Raw genomic sequence first — 22,777 nt, 5'->3', positions numbered from 1 at the left:
CCAACATTCAAAGTTAAACATCAAAGACCTCTCTTAACCATCTATTGTATTTGCCTACAATGGCTTGTTATTTACGGTATTCAGCCCAATCATTGTCTCATTGTTCTTTTATTCTAGATTCCTCCATGCATCAGAGCTCAGATGCAATAGCTGAACAGGCCACTCTTGTCATCCAAAACCTACGAGATGTACATTAAAAACAGCAGTGCAGGGTGTCACTCTAAACAGGTTAGCTTGGTGATCAGTCGGCCATGTGTTTTGGTGGGATATTCTATTCTTCCCTTTTGTTTTCTTTTTCAAATTGCATTTTAGAAATATTTCTTCTACCATATATTCACAATCGCTCCCCCCTCTTTCTTAGTCCCCATTCTCGAGGCCCTGCTGCATATTTTTCTCTCTGACCTAATGGAGACTTCTGTGCAAGTAAATTTACAGACGTACCTGGCAAATATTCTGTATCTTCTTTCCCTTTGATCCTCAGTGTATGGCTGTCCACCTCAGCACAGTCCAATATCTGCTTGGTCTTTCTTCATTCTTCCAGTGCTGAGCAAATACAGTCATGGCCGAAATTGTTGACACCCCAGAAATTTTTCCAGAAAATCAAGTATTTCTCACAGAAAAGTATTGCAGGAACACATGTTTTGCTATACACAGGTTTATTCCCTTTGTGTGTATTGGAACACAACAAAAAAGGGAGGAAAAAAAAGCAAATTGGGCATAATGTCAAACAAAACTCCAAAAATGGGCTGGACAAAATTATTGGCACCCTTTCAAAATTGTGGATAAATAAGATTGTTTCAAGCATGTGCTGCTCCTTTAAACCCACCTGGGGCAAGTAACAGGTGTGAGCAATATGAAAATCACACCTGAAAGCAGAGAAAAAGGAGAGAAGTTCACTTAGTCTTTGCATTGTGTGTCTGTGTGTGCCACACTAAGCATGGACAACAGAAAAAGGAGAAGAGAACTGTCTGAGGACTTGAGAACCAAAATTGTGGACAAATATCAACAATCTCAAGGTTACAAGTCCATCTCCAGAGATCTAGATTTGCCTTTGTCCACAGTGCGCAACATTATCAAGAAGTTTGCAACCCATGGCACTGTAGCTAATCTCCCTGGTCGTGGACGGAAGAGAAAAATTGATGAAAGGTTGCAACGCAGGATAGTCTGGATGGTGGATAAGCAGCCCCAAACATGTTCCAAAGGAATGCAAGCTGTCCTGCAGGCTCAGGGAGCATCAGTGTCAGCGCGAACTATCTGTCAACATTTAAATGAAATGAAACGCTATGGCAGGAGACCCAGGAAGACCCCACTGCTGACACAGAGACCTAAAAAAGCAAGATTACAGTTTGCCAAAATGTACTTGAGTAAGCCAAAATCCTTCTGGGAAAACGTCCTGTGGACAGATGAGACCAAGATAGAGCTTTTTGGTAAAGTACATTCTACTGTTTACCGAATACGAAATGAGGCCTACAAAGAAAAGAACACAGTACCTACAGTGAAATATGGTGGAGGTTCAATGATGTTTTGGGGTTGTTTTGCTGCCTCTGGCACTGGGTGCCTTGAATGTGTGCAAGGCATCATGAAATCTGAGGATTACCAAAGGATTTTGGGTCGCACTGTAGAGCCCAGTGTCAGAAAGCTGGGTTTGCGTCCAAGATCTTGGGTCTTCCAGCAGGACAATGACCCCAAACATACGTCAAAAAGCATCCAGAAATGGATGGCAAGAAAGCACTGGAGAGTTCTGAAGAGGCCAGCAATGAGTCCAGATCTGAATCCCATTGAACACCTGTGGGGAGATCTTAAAATTGCTGTTGGGAAAAGGCGCCCTTCCAATAAGAGAGACCTGGAGCAGTTTGCAAAGGAAGAGTGGTCCAAAATTCCGGGTGAGAGGTGTAAGAAGCTTATTGATGGTTGTAGGAAGTGACTGATTTCAGTTATTTTTTCCAAAGGGTCTGCAACCAAATATTAAGTTAAGGGTGCCAATAATTTTGTCCAGCCCATTTTTGGAGTTTTGTTTGACATTATGTCCAATTTGCTTTTTTTCCTCCCTTTTTTGTTGTGTTCCAATACACGCAAAGGGAATAAACCTGTGTATAGCAAAACATGTGTTCCTGCAATACTTTTCTGTGAGAAATACTTGATTTTCTGGAAAAATTTCTGGAGTGCCAACAATTTCGGCCATGGCTGTACAATTCCTGCTCCTGTTAATTCATGCAATGTTAGATATTCCCTTTGCTTATTAAATTTTTCTGATATTATACCTAATAAAAACAGTTCAGGTTTAAAAAGGCCGAGGAGTTCGGTCAACATCTGTCGGATAAAATCGCTCAGATTCGGACCGGTCTGGACTCCAGCTGGGCGGAGTCTGACGATCAGGACACGGACGGTCTTGTCAATGTTATCTGGGAGGGGTTTGATTCCGTGACCCCTGAGGAAGTGGACAGGATTATGGGGAAATTGAGCTCCACCACATGTTTATTGGACCTGTGCCCTTCCTGGCTGGTTTATGCAGCTCGGGAGGGGACACGAGGCTGGTTCCAGGCGGTTATATCTGCCTCTTTGAGTGAGGGTAGTTTCCCCGCCGTCTTGAAGGAGGCGGTGGTGAGACCTCTCCTCAAGAAGCCTGCCTTGGACCCAGCTGTGTTAAATAACTTTCGTCCAGTCTCCAACCTTCGCTTTCTTGCGAAGGTTGTTGAGAGTGTGGTGGCGCATCAGCTCCCTCTGGTCCTGGATGAAGCGGATTATCTAGACCCGTGCCAATCGGGTTTCAGGCCCGGGTACAGCACGGAGACGGCATTGGTCACTCTGGTGAATGATCTCTGGAGGGCCCGGGACAGGGGATATTCCTCTGTCCTAGTCCTATTAGACCTCTCAGTGGCATTCGATAACATTGACCATGGTATCCTGCTGCGGCGTCTCAGGGGATTGGGAGTGGGAGGCACAGTTCTTCAGTGGTTCTCCTATCTCCTGGGACGTTCGCAGTCGGTGTTGGCAGGGGGGCAGAGGTCGACCCCGAGGTCTCTCGTTTGTGGAGTTCCTCAGGGGTCGGTCCTCTCGCCTCTCCTGTTCAACATCTATATGAAACCACTGGGTGAGATCATTCGTGGTTTTGGAGTTGGGTATCATCAGTATGCTGATGATACCCAGCTTTACATTTCGACCCCAAACCACCCCAGTGATGCCCTCGACGTGATGTCCCGTTGCCTGGAGGCGGTTCGGGTCTGGATGGGGAGGAACAGACTTCAGCTCAACCCTGACAAGACTGAGTGGCTGTGCATTCCGGCATCCCGAGACATTCAAAATATTCCACCTCTTTCTATGGGGGGTGACATTTTACCCCCCGTGGATAGGGCTCGCAACTTGGGAGTCCTTCTAGATTCACGGCTTACTCTGGAAGACCATATAGTAGCCGTGACTAGGGGGGCTTTCGCCCAGGTTTGCCTGGTGCGCCAGTTGCGGCCCTATCTAGACCGGGATGCCCTGTGTACGGTCACTCATGCGCTCGTGACCTCTCGTCTGGACTACTGCAACGCTCTCTACATGGGGCTTCCCTTGAAGACCACTCGGAGGCTCCAGCTGGTACAGAATGCAGCTGCAAGAGTTGTCTTGGGAGTTTCCCGGTACTCCCATGCTACACCTTTGCTCCGCGAACTGCATTGGCTGCCAGTTGTCTTCCGGGTGAGGTTCATGGTTTTGGTAATGGTTTTTAAGGCCCTACATGGCATGGGTCCGGAGTACCTCGGGGATCACCTGCTGCCGGCGTCAACTTCCCTCCGCCCTGTGCGTTCCCACAGAGAGGGCCTCCTCAGGGTGCCACCGGTCAGAGAATGTCGGCTGGTGGCCCCCAGGGGGAGGGCCTTCTCTGTGGACACCCCGGCTTTATGGAATCAGCTGCCGGTCGAGCTCCGGATGGCACCTGACCTTCGCTCCTTCCGACGCGGTCTGAAGACTTACCTATTTGAGCAAGCCGGCCTGGCCTGATGGGGGATGTGCTGGGGTTTTTATTGGTTTTTTTTAATATTATTCTACTGTTTTTAGCTCGGGCTCTTATTTAATTCTTTTTTAATTTTTGTATTCTGTATTTTTTATGTGCCCTGTTCACCGCTCTGAGTCCTTCGGGAGAAGGGCGGTATACAAATATAATAAATGTAATATAAATGTAAATGTAAAATCTACATGTTTTCGTAACATCTTTTCTAACCAAGTGTCTTTTGGCCCATTTTTTTTCTTTAACACAAGGCCACCACATATGGCCAGGTGTTTGATTACATTTCCAACATTTACTGGACATATTTCTAAACATTTTTGCTAATCTAGCAGGTGGTAAATGCCATCTATAGAACATTTTATGTCAGTTTTCTTTATAAGAACTTGCTGTGGTCAATTTATAATTTCTTTCCCAAAGATTTTGCCATTTCTCTAATTCTATGTCATATCCAAAGTTTTCTGCCCACTGTATCATTGTTTCTTTCACTTGTTCATCCTCCATTTTTGAATTTAATAGAAAGTTCTATAGTTTCTTAATCAGTTTTTTATCACAGGTCAACAGTGTCTGATCAAACATTGTCTGTTCTGTATAAAAGTCATATACTTTTGCATCTTTATCATAGCTTGATTGAATTTGAAAGTAAGGCCACCATGATAATTCAGTACCCTGGTCTACAAGCTCTTGTTTAAATTTTAATTTCCCTTAGGTATCCTTTATATGTCAATTATTTTCATATTTCACTTGGTTCGGGTGAACAAACGCTTGCATCGTTGAAAGCAATACTGAGATTCTTAAGTACCTTTTAGCTTTTCGCATACAAGAAGTAGTGTATTTCTTATACAATGATTTTGAAAGTATCTATGCATGCCATCCTAGTTGTGTATCATGTCCTTCTGGATATAACAGTCTTTTATGTCTGAGATTTATCCATTCTTTTAGCCATATTAAGACCCATGCTTGATAATATGACACCCAATCTGGTAATCTGTATCCTCCATTTTCTATGGATTCTTGTAGTATTTTCAGTTTAATTCTGGCTTTCCTTCCTTGCCAAATAAATTTCAAAATCAGAGCAATTAAATCATCAACAAATTTCTTCTCTATTTTTATAGGTGCTGTTTGAAACAAGAAGAGCTGTTTTCCTAAACTATTCATTTTCACAGTAGCTATTCTTAGCACTGATAGTTGTACGTTTTTCCATTTTTCTAGATCTAATTTTATTTGATTTAAGTAATTTTATGTAGTTATGTTTTATCATTGCAAATCTTGCTGTTAGGTATATTCCGAAATATATAACTTTCGTAACTATTTGAAAATCCATTTTTTTTAACAATTCTTTTTTCTTAGATGTAAGGTTTTTAACTATAACTTTTGTTTTTTTCTCTATTTATCTTCAATCCTGCTATTTCTCCAGATTCCTCAATTATTTTCAATAGTTTAGGGCCGACATGTCAAACTGGTGAAATTGTGCGACATATGGGGACCGTTTGCCATAGCCTGCAATGAGGTAGGAATGTCTTCCGGGTGACATGTCCGGTCCGCAGGCAATTTGACACCCTTGCTTTAGGGGTTCTCTCCAACGTTTCTTCTGTGATAAATATCACGTCACCTGCAAATGCTTGTAATTTACAGCTTTCGTCTTTTATCTCCATTCCCTTAATTTCTGGGTCTTGTCTGATGTTTATGATATGTTGTCTGAATTAATGTATCTTCAAAGCATTTATAGAACTCTGCAGGAAGTCTATCCAGTCATGCAGTTTTATCATGTTTTTGGTCTTTTTATAGCTTCCAACATTGTTATGTTTTTGTTTAGCATGTTTTTAAAATTTTCTGGAATTTTTGGTAGATTGGCTTATTCCATATGTTGTCTTTTTCCCAGAGAGATTTTTTTTCTATATTATATATTTTTTCATAATATTCTTTAACTATTTTTATTGCCTCATTTTGGAGTTGCACATCTCCCTTCTCATCTTGCAATTTGTTTATCAAATTTTTCTCTCTTTTTTCAATTTATAAGCCAGCCATCTTCACAGTTTACTTGCATTTTTGGAAAAAAAAATGTTTTGCCCTTCTGATTTGTTGAGCCAATTCTTCTGACTTATTAGGTTTAATTTATGTTTAATTATCTCCATTTGTCTTTTAAGAGGTTTTTTTGTGGATCTTTTTGAAGTTCTAGCTCCAATTTTTTAAACTCTTCCTTTAGCGTTGTACACTGTTGCTTTTTCTCTTTATTCTTTTCAGCCGTATCAGTTATAGCTAATCCTCTGAAGTATGCTTTGGCTGTATCCCATATGTACTGGAGTGAAATGTCTTCTTTTTAATTTTCTTTGAAAAAGAATTCCATTTCCTTAACTGCTATTTCTGAAATTCTTTCTCTTTTAATAAGAGTTGATTCCGTGTCCACCTTGATTTCTTCTTTACTCCTGTCCAACTCAGCTTCATCGGATTATGGTCAGCCCAAATATTGGATTATATCTCAACTTCATATATATTAGTTCTTAATTTAGGGGACATCTATATCATATCAGTTCCATACCAGGATTTGTGCATATTTGAATAAAATGTATACTGAGTCTTTTTTGGGTTCATTTCTCTCCAGACTTTCTGTACGCAGATTTCTTCTGATTTTTTAACAAACACCTTACGTAATCTCTTTCTTCCTTTTCCCCCTATTTTACTACTTTTGTAATCTAATTTTTCATTCACAATTGTGTTAAAGCCTCCTACTAAACAAATATTTTGATATTCCATTTCCAATATTTTCCTGTGTAGTTTTTGATAAAATATTTCTTGCTTATTGTTTGGTGTATATATTGCTGTTATCAACATCTTTTTTTGATTTATCGTCATTTCCACCATTAAAATTCTCCCTTCTTCCTTCAAGGTCCCTTCCAACTCTGTTATTCTGTTATCCATCGGTTAAAGCCATCACTATTTTGGGACATTTTTCCAGGCTTGAAAGACATGGATTTTCTCCATATATACTTTTGTAGGAGTGTGTATCTATATTTTCCCCTGTATACAAATATCTAGAATTATCTGCATCACTTCCAGATGTATTTTATGATAACCCTTTGTATTGCTAAGGATTTGTGATTGACCGAAGTGAACAAGAAATTTTACCCAAATCAACAACTGAATTTGATTGAATGGATATTTGAACATGGATCTCGGTAGTAATTTAATTTAATTTAATTTAATAATATTTCTATACCGCCCTTCTCCCTGAGGACTCAGGGCGGTTCACAGGGCAAGAATATTCCATGTATCAGATGAATATTCCATGTATCAGATGAATCATAAACAATGTAAGAGATTATTCTATCATTGTGGCATGTTTGCTTTTTCATTCTAATGTACACTTTCTTTCTTTTTTCACACCTCTCACCAGTTTATAAAAATTAAAGTTACACTTTTCTTTAAATCTAATAGAAAAGAGGATGGACAGCTAAGAATAACAAGCAACAATGAAAAGGAAAGCAAATCGAGCTGGAAATCGAAATATTTTCCATTTCCTTCAGAAAACCACACAATTCTCCTCCTCCTCGAGCAGCTCTTAGAAAAAAAGAAAATAAGAAAGATTTCAAGCTTGAATAACTGGAAACTCAGGTAGAGCAGAGAGTAATCCAGGCCACGCCCTGTGAGAAAGAAAACGGATTGAATGAAAGTACCACTAAACAAGGGATTGTCCATATTTTTGACTTCCTCAAGAATATCAGCTGTGGAAAAGCTCCATACTTGTGTCTATTGTTGGAAAAGCACAGATTGCAAAACACAACTGATTATGCACAAGAGGAGCCACATGGACAAAAGCCATAGAAATCATCTGATTTTGGCAAAAGCTTTGGTCAGAACAGCTCTCGTCGTTCATGGAAGGACCCACAGAAACGATAAGCCATAAAAGCACTCTTAGTGCAGTAAATACATTAGTGAACATGGCAACGTGGTGATACACCAGAGGATTCACAGCAGGGAGAAAAAAATATGAGTGTACTGATTGTGTGAAAGTTTCATTAGAAATTTGATGTCATGAGACATCATAGGACTCACACAGGAGAGAAACCTTTTAAATGTCTTGATTGTGGGAAATGTTTCACTAACAATTCCAGCCTTGTGACACACCAGAGGACTCACACAGGAGAAAAACCCTTTGAATGTCCTGATTGTGGGAAAAGTTTTAGTCAGAATTCCAACATAGTAAAACATCAGAAGACTCACACAGGAGAGAAACCCTTTGAATGTCCTGATTGTGGGAAAGGTTTCAGTCAGAATTCCCACCTGGTGAGTCACCAGAGGACTCACACAGGAGAGAAACCCTTTGAATGTCCTGAATGTGGGAAAAGTTTTAGTCAGAATTCCCACCTGGTGACACACCAGAGGACTCACACAGGTGAGAAACCCTTTGAATGTCCTATCTGTGGGAAAAGTTTCAGACAGAATTCCAGCCTAATAAAACATCGGAGGACTCACACAGGAGAGAAACCCTTTGAATGTCCTGTTTGTGGGAAAAGTTTCACTCAGTATTCCTGCCTTATGGCACACCAGAGGACTCACACAGGAGAGAAACCCTTTGAATGTCCTGAATGTGGGAAAAGTTTCACTCAGTATTCCTTCCTTGTGGCACACCAGAGGACTCACACAGGAGAGAAACCCTTTGAATGTCCTGAATGTGGGAAAAGTTTTAGTCAGAATTCCCACCTGGTGACACACCAGAGGACTCACACAGGTGAGAAACCCTTTGAATGTCCTATCTGTGGGAAATTTTTCAGTCAGAATTCTCACCTGGTGAGTCACCAGAGAACTCACACAGGAGAGAAACCCTTTGAATGTCCTCAATGTGGGAAAAGTTTCACTCAGTATTCCTTCCTTGTGACACACCAGAGGACTCACACAGGAGAGAAACCCTTTGAATGTCCTATTTGTGGGAAAAGTTGCAGTTATAATTCCAACCTGGTGAAACACCAGAGGACTCACACTGGAGGGAAACCCTTTGAATGTCCTATTTGTGGGAAATGTTTCAGTTATAATTCCGACCTGGTGAAACACCAGAGGACTCACACAGGAGAGAAACCCTTTGAATGTCCTGATTGTGGGAAAGGTTTCAGTCAGAATTCCAGCCTTGTGAAACATCAGAGGACTCACACAGGAGAGAAACCCTATGAATGTCTTGATTGTGGGAAAAGTTTCAGTGATAATTCCAGCCTAGTAAAACACCAGAGGACTCACACGGGAGAGAAACCTTTTGAATGTCCTATCTGTGGGAAAGGTTTCAGTGTGAATTCCAGCCTTGTGAAACACCAGAGGACTCACACAGGAGAGAAACCCTTTGAATGTCCTATCTGTGGAAAATGTTTCAGTGACAACTCCAACTTGGTGAAGCACCAGAGGACTCATACAGGAGAGAAACCCTTTAAATGTCTTGATTGTGGGAAAAGTTTCATTTATAAGTCTGAACTGGTGAAACACCAGAGGACTCACACAGGAGAGAAACCCTTTGAATGTCCTGATTGTGGGAAAAGTTTCAGTTATAATTATGAACTAGTGAAACATCAGAGGACTCACACAGGAGAGAAACCCTTTGAATGTCCTGATTGTGGGAAAAGTTTTAGTCAGAATTCCAACCTAGTGAAACACCAGAGGATTCACACAGGAGAGAAACCCTTTGAATGTCTTGATTGTGGGAAATGTTTCACTGATAATTCCAGCCTATTAAAACATCAGAGGACTCACACAGGAGAGAAACCCTTTGAATGTGTTGATTGTGGGAAATGTTTCACTGATAATTCTAGCCTATTAAAACATCAGAGGACTCATACAGGAGAGAAACCCTTTGAATGTCCTGAATGTGGGAAACGTTTTAGTCAGAATTCCAACCTTGTGAAACACCAGAGGACTCACACAGGGGAGAAATCTTTCAAATGTCCAGTCTGTGGACGTTACTTCACTCGTAAATCATCCCTTATTGCACATGAGGAAATCCACATGAGGCAAAAGTTGAAGAATTTAGAAAAGGCTTGAAATTCATTTGTGATCTCCCATTCAAACTGTAGTTGAGAAATTGAGTATTTGAATTGTGGTCTGAATCTTTTTACTCAAATATGTTTCAGGACTAGACTTGTAGGTGGAGAGAAAAGGAAAATGGAAAAAGGCAAACTACCTATTTCTGGTTAGCAGCAGCATAAACTTCATATTTCCTTTTGTACAACTTGTGGATTTCCTCAAAAAGGCTTCTGGGTGATAGTTTTGTATATTGATTATGTAATCCCCATATGTGGAGTTTCAGGTCTTCTACCTTGATTTCCTCCAGATCTTAAGGCCCAGAATTCCTCAGCCAGGGTAGAAAGGGTCCTCAAGATATAACTGTCATGCTCCTTGCAATTATGGTTGCATGTTGCATGTTGCAAATGCCGTTAATTGAGACTTCTTTCCTAAACCCTGATCTCTCTGATGCAGCCATTAATCAGATGTGTAAGTCACTAAGTGGAACACTGGCTACCTCAGGGTTGGGGAAAGCTCTTGGAGGCTTAGTGGAGGCCCAGGTTTGCCTCCCATCGGCATCTCTAAGCCTCCCTGAACCTCTGACACACCCTGTGCTGTTTCCCAACCCTTGTGCTGCCCGGTTCTTTCCCACCCCAGGGTCTTGGAATTGGGTATGTGTAGTTTCACGAAGAGAAGGGTGAGGGGTGACATGATAGCAGTGTTCCAATATCTCAGGGGCTGCCACAAAGAAGAGGGAGCCAGGCTGTTCTCCCGACCACCTGAGAGCAGGACAAGAAGCAACGGATGGAAACTAGTCAAGGAGAGAAGCAACCTAGAACTAAGGAGAAATTTCCTGACAGTTAGAACAATTAATCAGTGGAACAACCTGCCTACAGAAGTGGTGAATGCTCCAACACTGGAAGTTTTTAAGAAGAGACTGGACAGTCATTTGTCTGAAATGGTATAGGATTTCCTGCCTTAGCAGGGGGTTGGACTAGATGACCTCCAAGGTCCCTTCCAACTTCTTCTTCTTCTTCTTCTTCTTCTTCTTCTTCGTAGTAGTAGTAGTAGTAGTCATAGTAGTAGTAGTAGTAGTAGTAGTATTAGTATTAGTATTATCTCTTTCAGTAATGGTATGCTGGGTGCTCTTGGATGCAGCTCTAGCCAGCAGGAGCGAAGTTGGCCCCCACGGAGCATCTGGCCTGATGTTGCTGCTAAATCTGGCCGGATGTTGCTGCTAAATAAGTCATAAAGATTTCGGTTGTAGAGAGATTTTGATCTCCACTGAGAGTCACCCCTAGGAAAGCTGATTGTGTAATTGTGTAAAATCATCATGAACGTTTGGGGCTTAGCACATAGGTATAATCTTCCGATGTAAGTAATCTAATTAGCATACATTTCACTAGGCTCTGTTGCAAAGGTTGGTTGCTGGAAATCAGGAACGACTTGATAGCTTTTAATCGGGGGGGAGGGAGGGAATCATGCAAACGCCTTAAGCAGAGACCACCTATCCGTGGTTAAATAGGCAACCTCTGTACCTAGAAAGCGGACAATAGAGAACATGGCATTTGTGTTTGAGTTTGAGAGAGTTAAAACCATCGAGTACTATATTGCTAGAAAGGAAGGGAGGAGAGGGGAAGCGCCGAGGAACGTCCTCTTCCTGATCACTCATAGAAGGAAGATGGTGTGTAGGGAGGATTTTGTGCTCTTTGCAGGGTCGAAGCAGCAGCTGGGAGGTGAGCGGAGGGCAGGTCGGAGGAGAAGCCGGGAGCGAGCGGGGCTGTTGGGCTTCCTCCACGGCGTCCGAGCAGAGAAGCAACTAGGCTGAAGCAGGTCAGCTGCTGCTGCTGCATTTTCCTTCCCTCCCCAACTTTTCAGTCCGCTGGTGCTGCAGGCTGTTAAACTGGGGGCTGCAATTTTCTGCTGGTGGGAAGATTTAAAAAGTCTCCTTCAAGCGAAGGTTGATTCTTTGGGAATGGCTTCCCTCCAGACGTCGTAAGTGCTGCTTCACTGGAGGTTTTTAAGAGGAGACCGGACAGCCATTTGTCAGGAATGGTAATTGTTTCTCCTGCCCGAGCAGGGGTTTGGACTAGAAGACCTCCAAGGTCCCTTCCAACTCTGTTCTTTGTTTTGCTTTTTTTTTTTTTACAATTTTTAAAACGATTTTTCTCTTATTACATTTGATTAGTGCTTAAACATCATGTTCTCTAGTCCAATTTGTTTGATTAATAATACAAGTTCCATTCTTAGTCTCTACCCCTTTTCTCCAACCATTGATGAAATAAATTCCATGTTTGAAAATATTCTGTATCTTCTTTCTTTTTGATCCTCAATTTCAGCACAGTCCAATATCTGCTTGGTCTTTCTTCATTCTTCCAGTGCTGAGCAAATACAATCCCTGCTGCTGTTAATACATGCAATGTTAAATATACCCTTTGCTTATTAAATGTTTCTGATATTATACCTCATAAAAAGAGTTCGGGTTTAAAATCTACATGTTTTCCTAACATTTTTTCTAACCATGTTTATTTTGGCCCAATGTTTTTTTCTTTAACACAAGGCCACCACATATGGTAATACAGGCCAGGTGTTTGATTATATTTCCAACATTTTACTGGACATATTTTAAAACCTTTTTGCTAATCTAGCAGGTGGTAACTGCCATCTATAGAACATTTTTTGTTAGTTTTCTTTATATGAACTTGCCGTGGTCAATTTATAATTTCTTTCCCAAAGATTTTGCCATTTCTCTAATTCTATATTGTATCCAAAGTTTTCTGCCCACTATCATTGTTTCTTTCACTTGTTCATCCTCCATTTTTGAATTTAATAGAAAGTTATACAGTTTCTTAATCAGTTTTTTATCAGAGGTCAACAGTGTCTGATCAAACATTGTCTGTTCTTTATAAAAGTCATATATTTTCGCATCTTTATCATAGGTCGATGGAATTTGAAAGTATGGCCACCATGATAATTCAGTACCATGGTCTACAAGCTCTTGTTTAAATTTTAATTTCCCTTAGGTATCTTTTATACGTCAATCTTATATAATGATTTTGAAAATATCTATGCATGCCATCCTAGTTGCGGATCATATCCTTCTGGATATAACAGTCTTTTATGTCTGAGATTTATCCATTCTTTTAGCCATATTAAGACCCATGCTTGATAATATAAGACTCAATCTGGTAATCTGTATCCTCCATTTTCTATGGATTATTGTAGCATTTTCAGTTTAATTCTGGCTTTCCTTCCTTGCCAAATAAATTTCAAAATCAAAGCATTTAAATCAACAACAAATTTCTTCTGTATTTTTATAGGTGCTGTTTGGAACAAGAAGAGCAGTTTTCTTAAACTATTCATTTCCACAGTAGCTATTCGTAGCACTGATAGTTGTACGTTTTTCCATTTTTCTAGATCTAATTTTATTTGATTTAAGTAATTTTATGTAGTTATGTTTTATCATTGCAAATCTTGATGTTAGGTATATTCCGAAATATATAACTTTCGTAACTATTTGAAAATCCATTTTTTCTGACAATTGTTCTTTTTTCTTAGATGTAAGGTTTTTAACTATAACTTTTGTTTTTTCTCTATTTATCTTCAATCCTGCTATTTCTCCAAATTCCTCAATCCTTTTCAATAGTTTAGGGCAGACATGTCAAACTGGTGAAATTGTGCAACATATGGGGACCGTTTGCCTTTGCCTGCAATGAGGTGGGAATGGCTTCCGGGTGACATGTCCGGTCCGCAGGCAATTTGACACCCCTGGTTTAGGGGTTCTCTCCAACGTTTCTTCTGTGATAAATATCACGTCACCTGCAAATGCTTGTAATTTATAGCTTTCGTCTTTTATCTCCATTCCCTTAATTTCTGGGTCTTGTCTGATGTTTATGATATGTTGTCTGAATTAATGTATCTTCAAAGCATTTATAGAACTCTGCAGGAAGTCTATCCAGTCATGCAGTTTTATCATGTTTTTGGTCTTTTTATAGCTTCCAACATTGTTATTTTTTAAAAAAAAAATTCTGGAATTTTTGGTAGATTGGCTTATTCCATATGTTGTATTTTCCCAGAGAGATTTTTTTTCTATATTATATATTTTTTCATAATATTCTTTAACTATTTTTTTATTGCCTCATTTTGGAGTTGCACATCTCCCTTCTCATCTTGCAATTTGTTTATCAAATTTTTCTCTCTTTTTTCAATTTATAAGCCAGCCATCTTCACAGTTTACTTGCATTTTTGGGGAAAAATGTTTTGCCCTTCTGATTTGTTGAGCCAATTCTTCTGACTTATTAGGTTTAATTTATGTTTAATTATCTCCATTTGTCTTTTAAGAGGTTTTTTTGTGGATCTTTTTGAAGTTCTAGCTCCAATTTTTTAAACTCTTCCTTTAGCGTTGTACACTGTTGCTTTTTCTCTTTATTCTTTTCAGACGTATCAGTTATAGATAATCCTCTGAAGTATGCTTTGGCTGTATCCCATATGTACTGGCGTGAAATGTCTTCTTTTTAATTTTCTTTGAAAAAGAATTCCATTTCCTTAACTGCTATTTCTGAAATTCTTTCTCTTTTAATAAGAGTTGATTCCGTGTCCACCTTGATTTCTTCTTTACTCCTGTCCAACTCAGCTTTATCGGATTATGGTCAGCCCAAATATTGGATTATATCTCAACTTCATATACATTAGTTCTTAATTTAGGGGACATCTATATCATATCCATTCCAGACCAAGTTTTGTGTCTATTTGAATAAAATGGACTGTATACTGAGTCTTTTTTGGGTTCATTTCTCTCCAGACTTTCTGTACGCAGATTTCTTCTGCTCTTTTAACAAACACCTTACGTAATCTCTTTTCTTCCTTTTCCCCCTATTTTACTACTTTTGTAATCTAATTTTTCATTCACAGTTGCTTTAAAGCCTGCTACTAAACAAATATTTTGATATTCCATTTCCAATATTTTCCTGTGTAGTTTTTGATAAAATATTTCTTGTTTATTGTTTGGTGCATATATTGCTGTTATCAACATCTTTTCTTGATTTATCGTCATTTCCACCATTATAATTCTCCCTTCTTCCTTCAAGGTCCCTTCCAACTCTGTTATTCTGTTATCCATCAGTTAAAGCCATCACTATTTTGGGACATTTTTCCAGGCTTGAAAGACATGGATTTTCTCCATATATACTTTTGTAGGAGTGTGTATCTATATTTTTCTCTGTATACAAATATCTAGAATTATCTGCATCATTTCCAGATGTATTTTATGATAACCCTTTGTATTGCTAAGGATTTCTGATTGACTGAAGTGAACAAGAAATTTTACCCAAATCAACAACTGAATTTGATTGAATGGATATTTGAACATGGATGTCGGTAGTATTCCATGTATCAGATGAATCATAAACAATGTAAGAGATTATTCTATCATTGTGACATGTTTGCTTTTTCATTCTAATGTATACTTTTTTCTTTTTTTCACACCTCTCACCATTTTATAAAAATTAAAGTTACACTTTTCTTTAAATCTAATAGAAAAGAGGATGGGAAGAAGAGCACTCTGGACAGCTAAGAATAACAAGCAACAATGAAAAGCAAAGGAAATCGAGCCAGAAATCAAAATATTTCCCATTTCCTTCAGAAAACCACACAATTCCCCTCCTCTTCCAACAGCTCTTAGAAAAAAAGAAAATAATAAAGATTTCAAGCTTGAATAAGTGGATTATTCAAAACTGAAGGATACCTTACGTGAACAGTCAAGGGAGATTATTTTTCATTGAGTAAAAGAGGGAAAGATCTGGAAATCAGTGGAGGAAAAAGTGACTAGGAAACTCACGTAGAGCAGAGAGTAATCCAGGCCTCGCCCTGTGAGAAGGAAAACAGATTGAATGAAAGCACCACTAAACAAGGGATTGTCCATATTTTTGACTTCCTCAAGAATATCAGCTGTGGAAAAGCTCCGTAATTGTGTCTATTGTTGGAAAAGCACATATTGCAAATCACAACTGATTATGCACAAGAGGAACCACAAGGACAAAAGCCATAGAAATCATCTGATTTTGGCAAAAGCTTTGGTCAGAACAGTTCTCGTCGTTCATGGAAGGACCCACAGAAAAGATAAGCCATAAAAGCACTCTTAGTGCAGTAAATACATTAGTGAACATGGCAACGTGGTGATACACCAGAGGATTCACAGCAGGGAGAAAAAAATATGAGTGTACTGATTGTGTGAAAGTTTCATTAGAAATTCCGATGTCATGACACATAGGACTCACACAGGAGAGAAACCTTTTAAATGTCTTGATTGTGGGAAATGTTTCATTAACAATTCCAGCCTTGTGACACACCAGAGGACTCACACAGGAGAGAAACCCTTTGAATGTCCTGATTGTGGGAAAAGTTTTAGTCAGAATTCCGACATAGTAAAACATCAGAGGACTCACACAGGAGAGAAACCCTTTAAATGTCCTATCTGTGGGAAATGTTTCAGTCAGAATTCTCACCTGGTGACACACCAGAGGACTCACACAGGAGAGAAACCCTTTGAATGTCCTGAATGTGGGAAACGTTTCACTCAGTATTCTTGCCTTGTGGCACACCAGAGGACTCACACAGGAGAGAAACCCTTTGAATGTCCTGAATGTGGGAAAGGTTTTAGTCAGAATTCCCACCTGGTGACACACCAGAGAACCCACACAGGTGAGAAACCCTTTGAATGTCCTATCTGTGGGAAATGTTTCAGTCAGAATTCTAACCTGGTGAGTCACCAGAGAACTCACACAGGAGAGAAACCCTTTGAATGTCCTCAATGTGGGAAAAGTTTCACTCAGTATTCCCGCCTTGTGGCACACCAGAGGACTCACACAGGAGAGAAACCCTTTGAATGTCCTATTTGTGGGAAAAGTTTCAGTTATAATTCCAGGCTTGTGAAACACCAGAGGACTCACACAGGAGAGAAACCCTTTGAATGTCCTATTTGTGGGAAAAGTTGCAGTTATAATTCCGACCTGGTGAAACACCAGAGGACTCACACAGGAGGGAAACCCTTTGAATGTCCTATTTGTGGGAAAAGTTTCAGTTATAATTCCAGGCTTGTGAAACACCAGAGGACTCACACAGGAGAGAAACCCTTTGAATGTCTTATTTGTGGAAAAAGTTGCAGTTATAATTCCGACCTGGTGAAACACCAGAGGACTCACAGAGGAGGGAAACCCTTTGAATGTCCTATTTGTGGGAAATGTTTCAGTTATAATTGCAGGCTTGTGAAACACCAGAGGACTCACACAGGAGAGAAACCCTTTGAATGTCCTAATTGTGGAAAAGGTTTCAGTCAGAATTCCACCCTTGTGAAACATCAGAGGATTCACACAGGAGAGAAACCCTATGAATGTCTTGATTGTGGGAAAAGTTTCAGTGATAATTCCAGCCTAGTAAAACACCAGAGGACTCACACGGGAGAGAAACCTTTTGAATGTCCTATCTGTGGGAAAGGTTTCAGTGAGAATTCCAGCCTTGTGAAACACCAGAGGACTCACACAGGAGAGAAACCCTTTGAATGTCCTATCTGTGGGAAACGTTTCAGTGACAACTCCAACCTGGTGAAGCACCAGAGGACTCATACAGGAGAGAAACCCTTTAAATGTCTTGATTGTGCGAAAAGTTTCATTTATAAATCTGAACTGGTGAAACACCAGCAGACTCACACAGGAGAGAAACCCTTTGAATGTCCTGATTGTGGGAAAAGTTTCAGTTATAATCATGAACTAGTGAAACATCAGAGGACTCACACAGGAGAGAAACCCTTTGAATGTCCTGATTGTGGGAAACGTTTTAGTCAGAAAAACAACCTAGTGAAACACCAGAGGATTCACACAGGAGAGAAACCCTTTGAATGTCTTGATTGTGGGAAATGTTTCACTGATAATTCCAGCCTATTAAAACATCAGAGGACTCATACAGGAGAGAAACCCTTTGAAAGACTTAATGTAGGAAACATTTTAGTCAGAATTTCAGCCTTCTGAGACACCAGAGTACTCACACAGGAGAGAAACCCTTTGAATGTCCTGTATGTGGGAAACGTTTTAGTCAGAATTCCTGCCTTTTGAGACACCAGAGTACTCACACAGGGGAGAAATCTTTCAAATGTCCAGTCTGTGGATGTTACTTCACTCATGAATCATCCCTTATTGCACATGAGGAAATCCACATGAGGCAAAAGTTGAAGAATTTAGAATAGGCTTGAAATTCATTTGTGATCTGCCATTCAAACTGTAGTTGAGAAATTGAGTATTTGAATTGTGGTCTGAATCTTTTTACTCAAATATGTTCCAGGACTAGACTTGTAGGTGGAGAGAAAAGGAAAATGGAAAAAGGTAAACTACCTATTTCTGGTTAGCAGCAGCAGAAACTTCATATTTCCTTTTGTACAACTTGTGGATTTCCTCAAAAAGGCTTCTGGGTGATAGTTTTGTATATTGATTATGTAATTCCCATATGTGGAGTTTCAGGTCTTCTACCTTGATTTCCTCCTGATCTTAAGGCCCAGAATTCCTCAGCCAGGGTAGAAAAGGTCCTCAAGATATAACTGTCATGCTCCTTGCAATTATGGTTGCATGTTGCATGTTGCAATTGCTGTTAATTGAGACTTCTTTCCTAAACTTTCCTAAACCCTGATCTCTCTGATGCAGCCATTAATCGGATGTGTAAGTCACTAAGTGGAACACTGGCTACCTCAGGGTTGGGGAAAGGTCTTGGAGGTGTAGTGCAGGCCCAGGTTTGCCTGTCATAGGCATCCCTAGGCCTCCCCCACCCTCCGACACACCCTGTGCTGTTTCCCAACCCTTGTGCTGCCCGGTTCTTTCCCACCCCAGGGTCTCCACAGGCTTTTTCTCCCTCACACTGGGTCCCTGCATGCCTCCCAGCCTCCTCTTTCTTTTTAAGATTTCTGATCCTCATGTTGGGGAAGGAGGGGAGGGCATGCATCCCTGGCCCTCGGGACTCTGCCCTGGAGGCAGCCGTTATTTTCAGTGGGTCCTTGCTTCTTCCCAGGGCCATGCGGTGGACATGTGGAAGCGGCTGCCATTTGGCCATTCTGTCATGCAGAAGAGAGAGAAACCTCTCTGCTTTGCTACCTAACGTGAGGAAAAAAAGTACAGTTGAAAATGTTTCATTGTTGATAAGGGAAAAAAATGGGTATTTTCACTCTTGCTATGGTCATTAGGGTAGTGACAGATTTTATTTTCCTGGGCTCCAAGATCAGCACAGACGGGGACTGCAGCCAAGAAATTAAAAGACGCTTCCTCCTGGGGAGGAAAGTCATGGCAAATCTAGACAGCACACTAAAAAGCAGAGATGTCATCCTGCCAACAAAAGTGCGTATAGTCAGGGCTATGGTCTTCCCAGTTGCAATGTATGGCTGTGAAAGTTGGACCATCAGAAAGGCTGAGCCCCAAAGAATTGAGGCCTTTGAACTATTGTGCTGGAGAAGACTCCTGCGCGTTCCTTGGACTGCAAGGCGATCAAACCGGTCAGTCCTAGAGGAGATCAACCCTGACTGCTCTTTAGAAGGCCAGATCCTGAAGTTGAAACTCAAATACTTTGGCCACCTTATGAGAAGGAAGGACTCACTGGAGAAGAGCCTAATGCTGGGAAAGGTTGAGGGCAAGAGAAGAAGGGGACGACAGAGAATGAGGTGGCTGGATGGAGTCACCAAGGCAGTAGCCGTGAGCTTAAATGGATTCCAGAAGATGGTAGAGGACAGGAAGGCCTGGAGGAACGTTGTCCATGGGGTCGCGATGGGTCAGACACAACTTCACAATTAACAACAACAACATGGACATTAGGTCAAGGGAAGTCACTCAGAGTTGATTCAAACGGCGAAATGGGCAGTGATTAAGTTTAATAATGAATGAATTTAATAATAAAAAGATAATGCAATGTTCATTAACCAACTCTTGTCAGTGATACATACAGTGGGTTTCTAATCTGTTTCTTGTGCAATCTGCATCTCTAAGTAATCTGTTTTACTCATCTTTCTTTCTCATTTATAAATTTAAATTTTCAGTTTCAATCATACATCATTCCCGCCACTCTCTGCCTCTTATGAGGTTAGCTGCAGTTATGCTTCTGCCTCTTAATTTATTGTTGCATTGCTATCTGTCCTAGTCCTAAATTCTATGAAAATACAGCAATTCATTAGGCACAGTTTAAAAATTAGAACAGCTAACTGAAGATTTTTTTGATTGGCATCCTTCTCATATTTAGCGATTGTCTTCTCCATCACTGCCCCTCTGACAGAGGGAAATTAGGACATTTCATACTGGATAACTAAGCTATGGTTTCCCTCTAAAACAGCCATTTGTTTTGCCAGAAGATTCTTGACACATCTGAGCATTGGGCCAAGAAAATGCAGCTCAGTGGTGAATAAAATAAGGTCCTACACCTAGGTAGTAAAAGCAAAAAGAACAGGAATAGAACATGTAATATCTGGCTCAACAGAGGTATCTAGGTGTCCTAGTGGACAATTAGGAGCAAGGAATCTCAAGACAACAAGAAATGATAGTACTACTTTACACCACGCTGGTGAGTCCACACTTAGAATACTGTGCCCCATTCTGGTCCCATGACTCAACACATGTTGAGTCCCTGGAAAATGTGCAGAGAAGAAATGATAAATGCTCTGGACGCTAAATGACAAACAGTTGAGAGAATTAGGTATGTCTAGGCCATGGAACAGAAGGATTGCGGGGGCATGATAGCTGTCTTCCATTACTTGAGGGGCTGTCATGAAGAGGAGATAAACTTATTCTGTAGGGCAACAGAAGGCAGAAGAAGAAGTTCGTGGGTGGAAGGTTGTCAAACGAAGATCCATTCTAGAAGTAAGGAGAAATTTTCTGTCAGTGAGTGCAATTGATCAATGGAATAGCTCTCTTCCTGGCATTGTGGGTGCTTCATCATTGGAGGTTTTCCAGTATAAACCAGACAGTCATTTAACTGGGGTTATAGAAGGCTCCTGCCTTGAGCAGCGGGTTGGACTAGAAGATCACTGAAGTGCTTTCCCACCCTATGATGTTATGATTCTAGATTTAGAGGCAGCTTAGAAAATTAGTACAGAGCAGCCATATGAAATTGCTTCTGGTAAGGGGCCTTTTTAAAGAAAAAATATTAGGCAAATTAAGATAGAATACAAACTATAAGATAAAACGACAAAAATTACAACACGAAAACAAGGATGGGCAAAACATTAAGAAAAGACAAATGTACATTAAAAAGACAAAAATGGATTTACATATAGTAAATCAGGTCAATATTAACAAACATATTGTAAGAATGTTAGTTTCCTAGCCTTGCAAAGGAGGCCCAAAATTGGTGAATTTCTACCTCTAGTTCGAATCAATTTGTCCTTCATGTATCTACTGTGAATAAAGGCAAAGTGCTGAACAGATGAACCAACATTAAAAGTTAAACATCAAAGCCCTCTCTTAACCATCTATTGTATTTGCCTACAATGGCTTGTTATTTAAGGTAAGTCAGCCCAATCATTGTCCTGATCGTTCTTTTATTTCAGATTCCTCCATGCATCAGAACACAGATGCAATAGCTGAAAAGGCCACTCTTGTCATCCAAAATCTACAAGATGTACATTAAAAACAGCAGTGCAGGGTGTCCCTCTAAACAGGTTAGCCTGGTGATCAGTCGGCCATGTGCTTTGGTGGGATATTCTATTCTTGCCTTTTGTTTTCTTTTTAAAAATATATTTTAGAAATATTTCTTCTACCATATATTCACAATCGCCCACTCCTTCTTAGCCCCATTTGCAATGCCCTGCTGCATATTTTTCTCTCTCTGACCTAACAGAGACTTCTGTGCAAGAAAATTTACAGAAGTACATGGCATTTAGCATTCAGCAGATACAGGAGGGGCACAAAACTAAGGCAGAATATCAGCAAACAGCCCGTGCCTGCAAAGATGAAGTGAGGGAAGCTAAGGCTCAAAATGAACTAAGGCTTGCGACCAAAGTCAAAAATAACAAAAAAAGCTTCTTTCAACATATAAGAAACAGGAAAAAAGTTAAGGAAATGATTGGTCCATTAGTGGGGGAAAGTGGCAAGAAGGTGACAGGCAACAGGGAGAAAGCAGAACTATTTAACTCTTTTTTTGCATCTGTCTTTACACAAAGGGAAAAAACAGTCCAACCTACCAAAACCAGTGCCATAAAAAACAGAATAGAAACGCAAGTTAAGATTGGCAAGAAAATGGTAAGTGAGCACCTGTCCAGCCTAGATGAGGTCAATTCACCAGGACCAGATGGATTACACCCCAAGGTTCTCAAGGAACTGGCAGACGTGATCTCAGAACCACTGAACTATATTTTTCAAAGATCCTGGAGCACTGGGGAACTACCAGAGGACTGGAAGAGAGCTGATGTAGTTCCCACCTTCTAAAAAGGGAAAAAAAATAGATCTTGGAAACCTATCAGCCTGACCTCAATACCTGGGAAGATTCTGGAAAAGATAATCAAACAACAAATCAGCGAACACCTTGATGCAAACAAAGTTATCACTAAAAGCCAACATGGGTTTGTCAAAAACAGATCGTGCCAGACAAACCTTATTGCATTCTTTGACCAAGTGACAAAACTAGTGGACCATAAGAATGCTGTAGATATAATTTACTTGGATTTCAGTAAGGCATTTGATAAAGTAGATCACAACCTACTACTTCATAAGATAGAAAAATGTGGGTTAGCATCACCACCAGATGTATTTGTAGCTGGCTGACAGGCCGTACTCAGCGTGTGGTCCTCAATGG

The 22,777-nt window shown here is 40.3% G+C and overlaps 1 protein-coding gene across 1 annotated transcript in view; it reads left to right on the top strand.

Annotated features, from left to right (window-relative positions):
• Nucleotides 1–22,777, top strand: part of LOC308662998 (uncharacterized protein) — a gene marked incomplete at its 3' end in the record, with an annotated part of 50,092 nt that overhangs the window by 884 nt on the left and 26,431 nt on the right. Inside the window, exons 2-4 of the mRNA XM_081319141.1 lie at nt 118–228; nt 7,421–9,833; nt 10,625–10,638. Coding sequence (XP_081175267.1) covers nt 8,018–9,833; nt 10,625–10,638 — 1,830 coding nt within the window. The 5' untranslated portion in view covers nt 118–228; nt 7,421–8,017. The remainder of the gene's footprint in view (nt 1–117; nt 229–7,420; nt 9,834–10,624; nt 10,639–22,777) is intronic.

The sequence above is a fragment of the Vipera berus genome (genome assembly GCF_964194415.1).
Source record: "Vipera berus genome assembly, chromosome: 2".
NCBI classification, from domain to species: Eukaryota; Metazoa; Chordata; class Lepidosauria; order Squamata; family Viperidae; genus Vipera; species Vipera berus.
The sequence above is the reverse complement of the archived record's forward strand: the minus strand, read 5'-3'. Positions and strand labels throughout refer to the sequence as shown.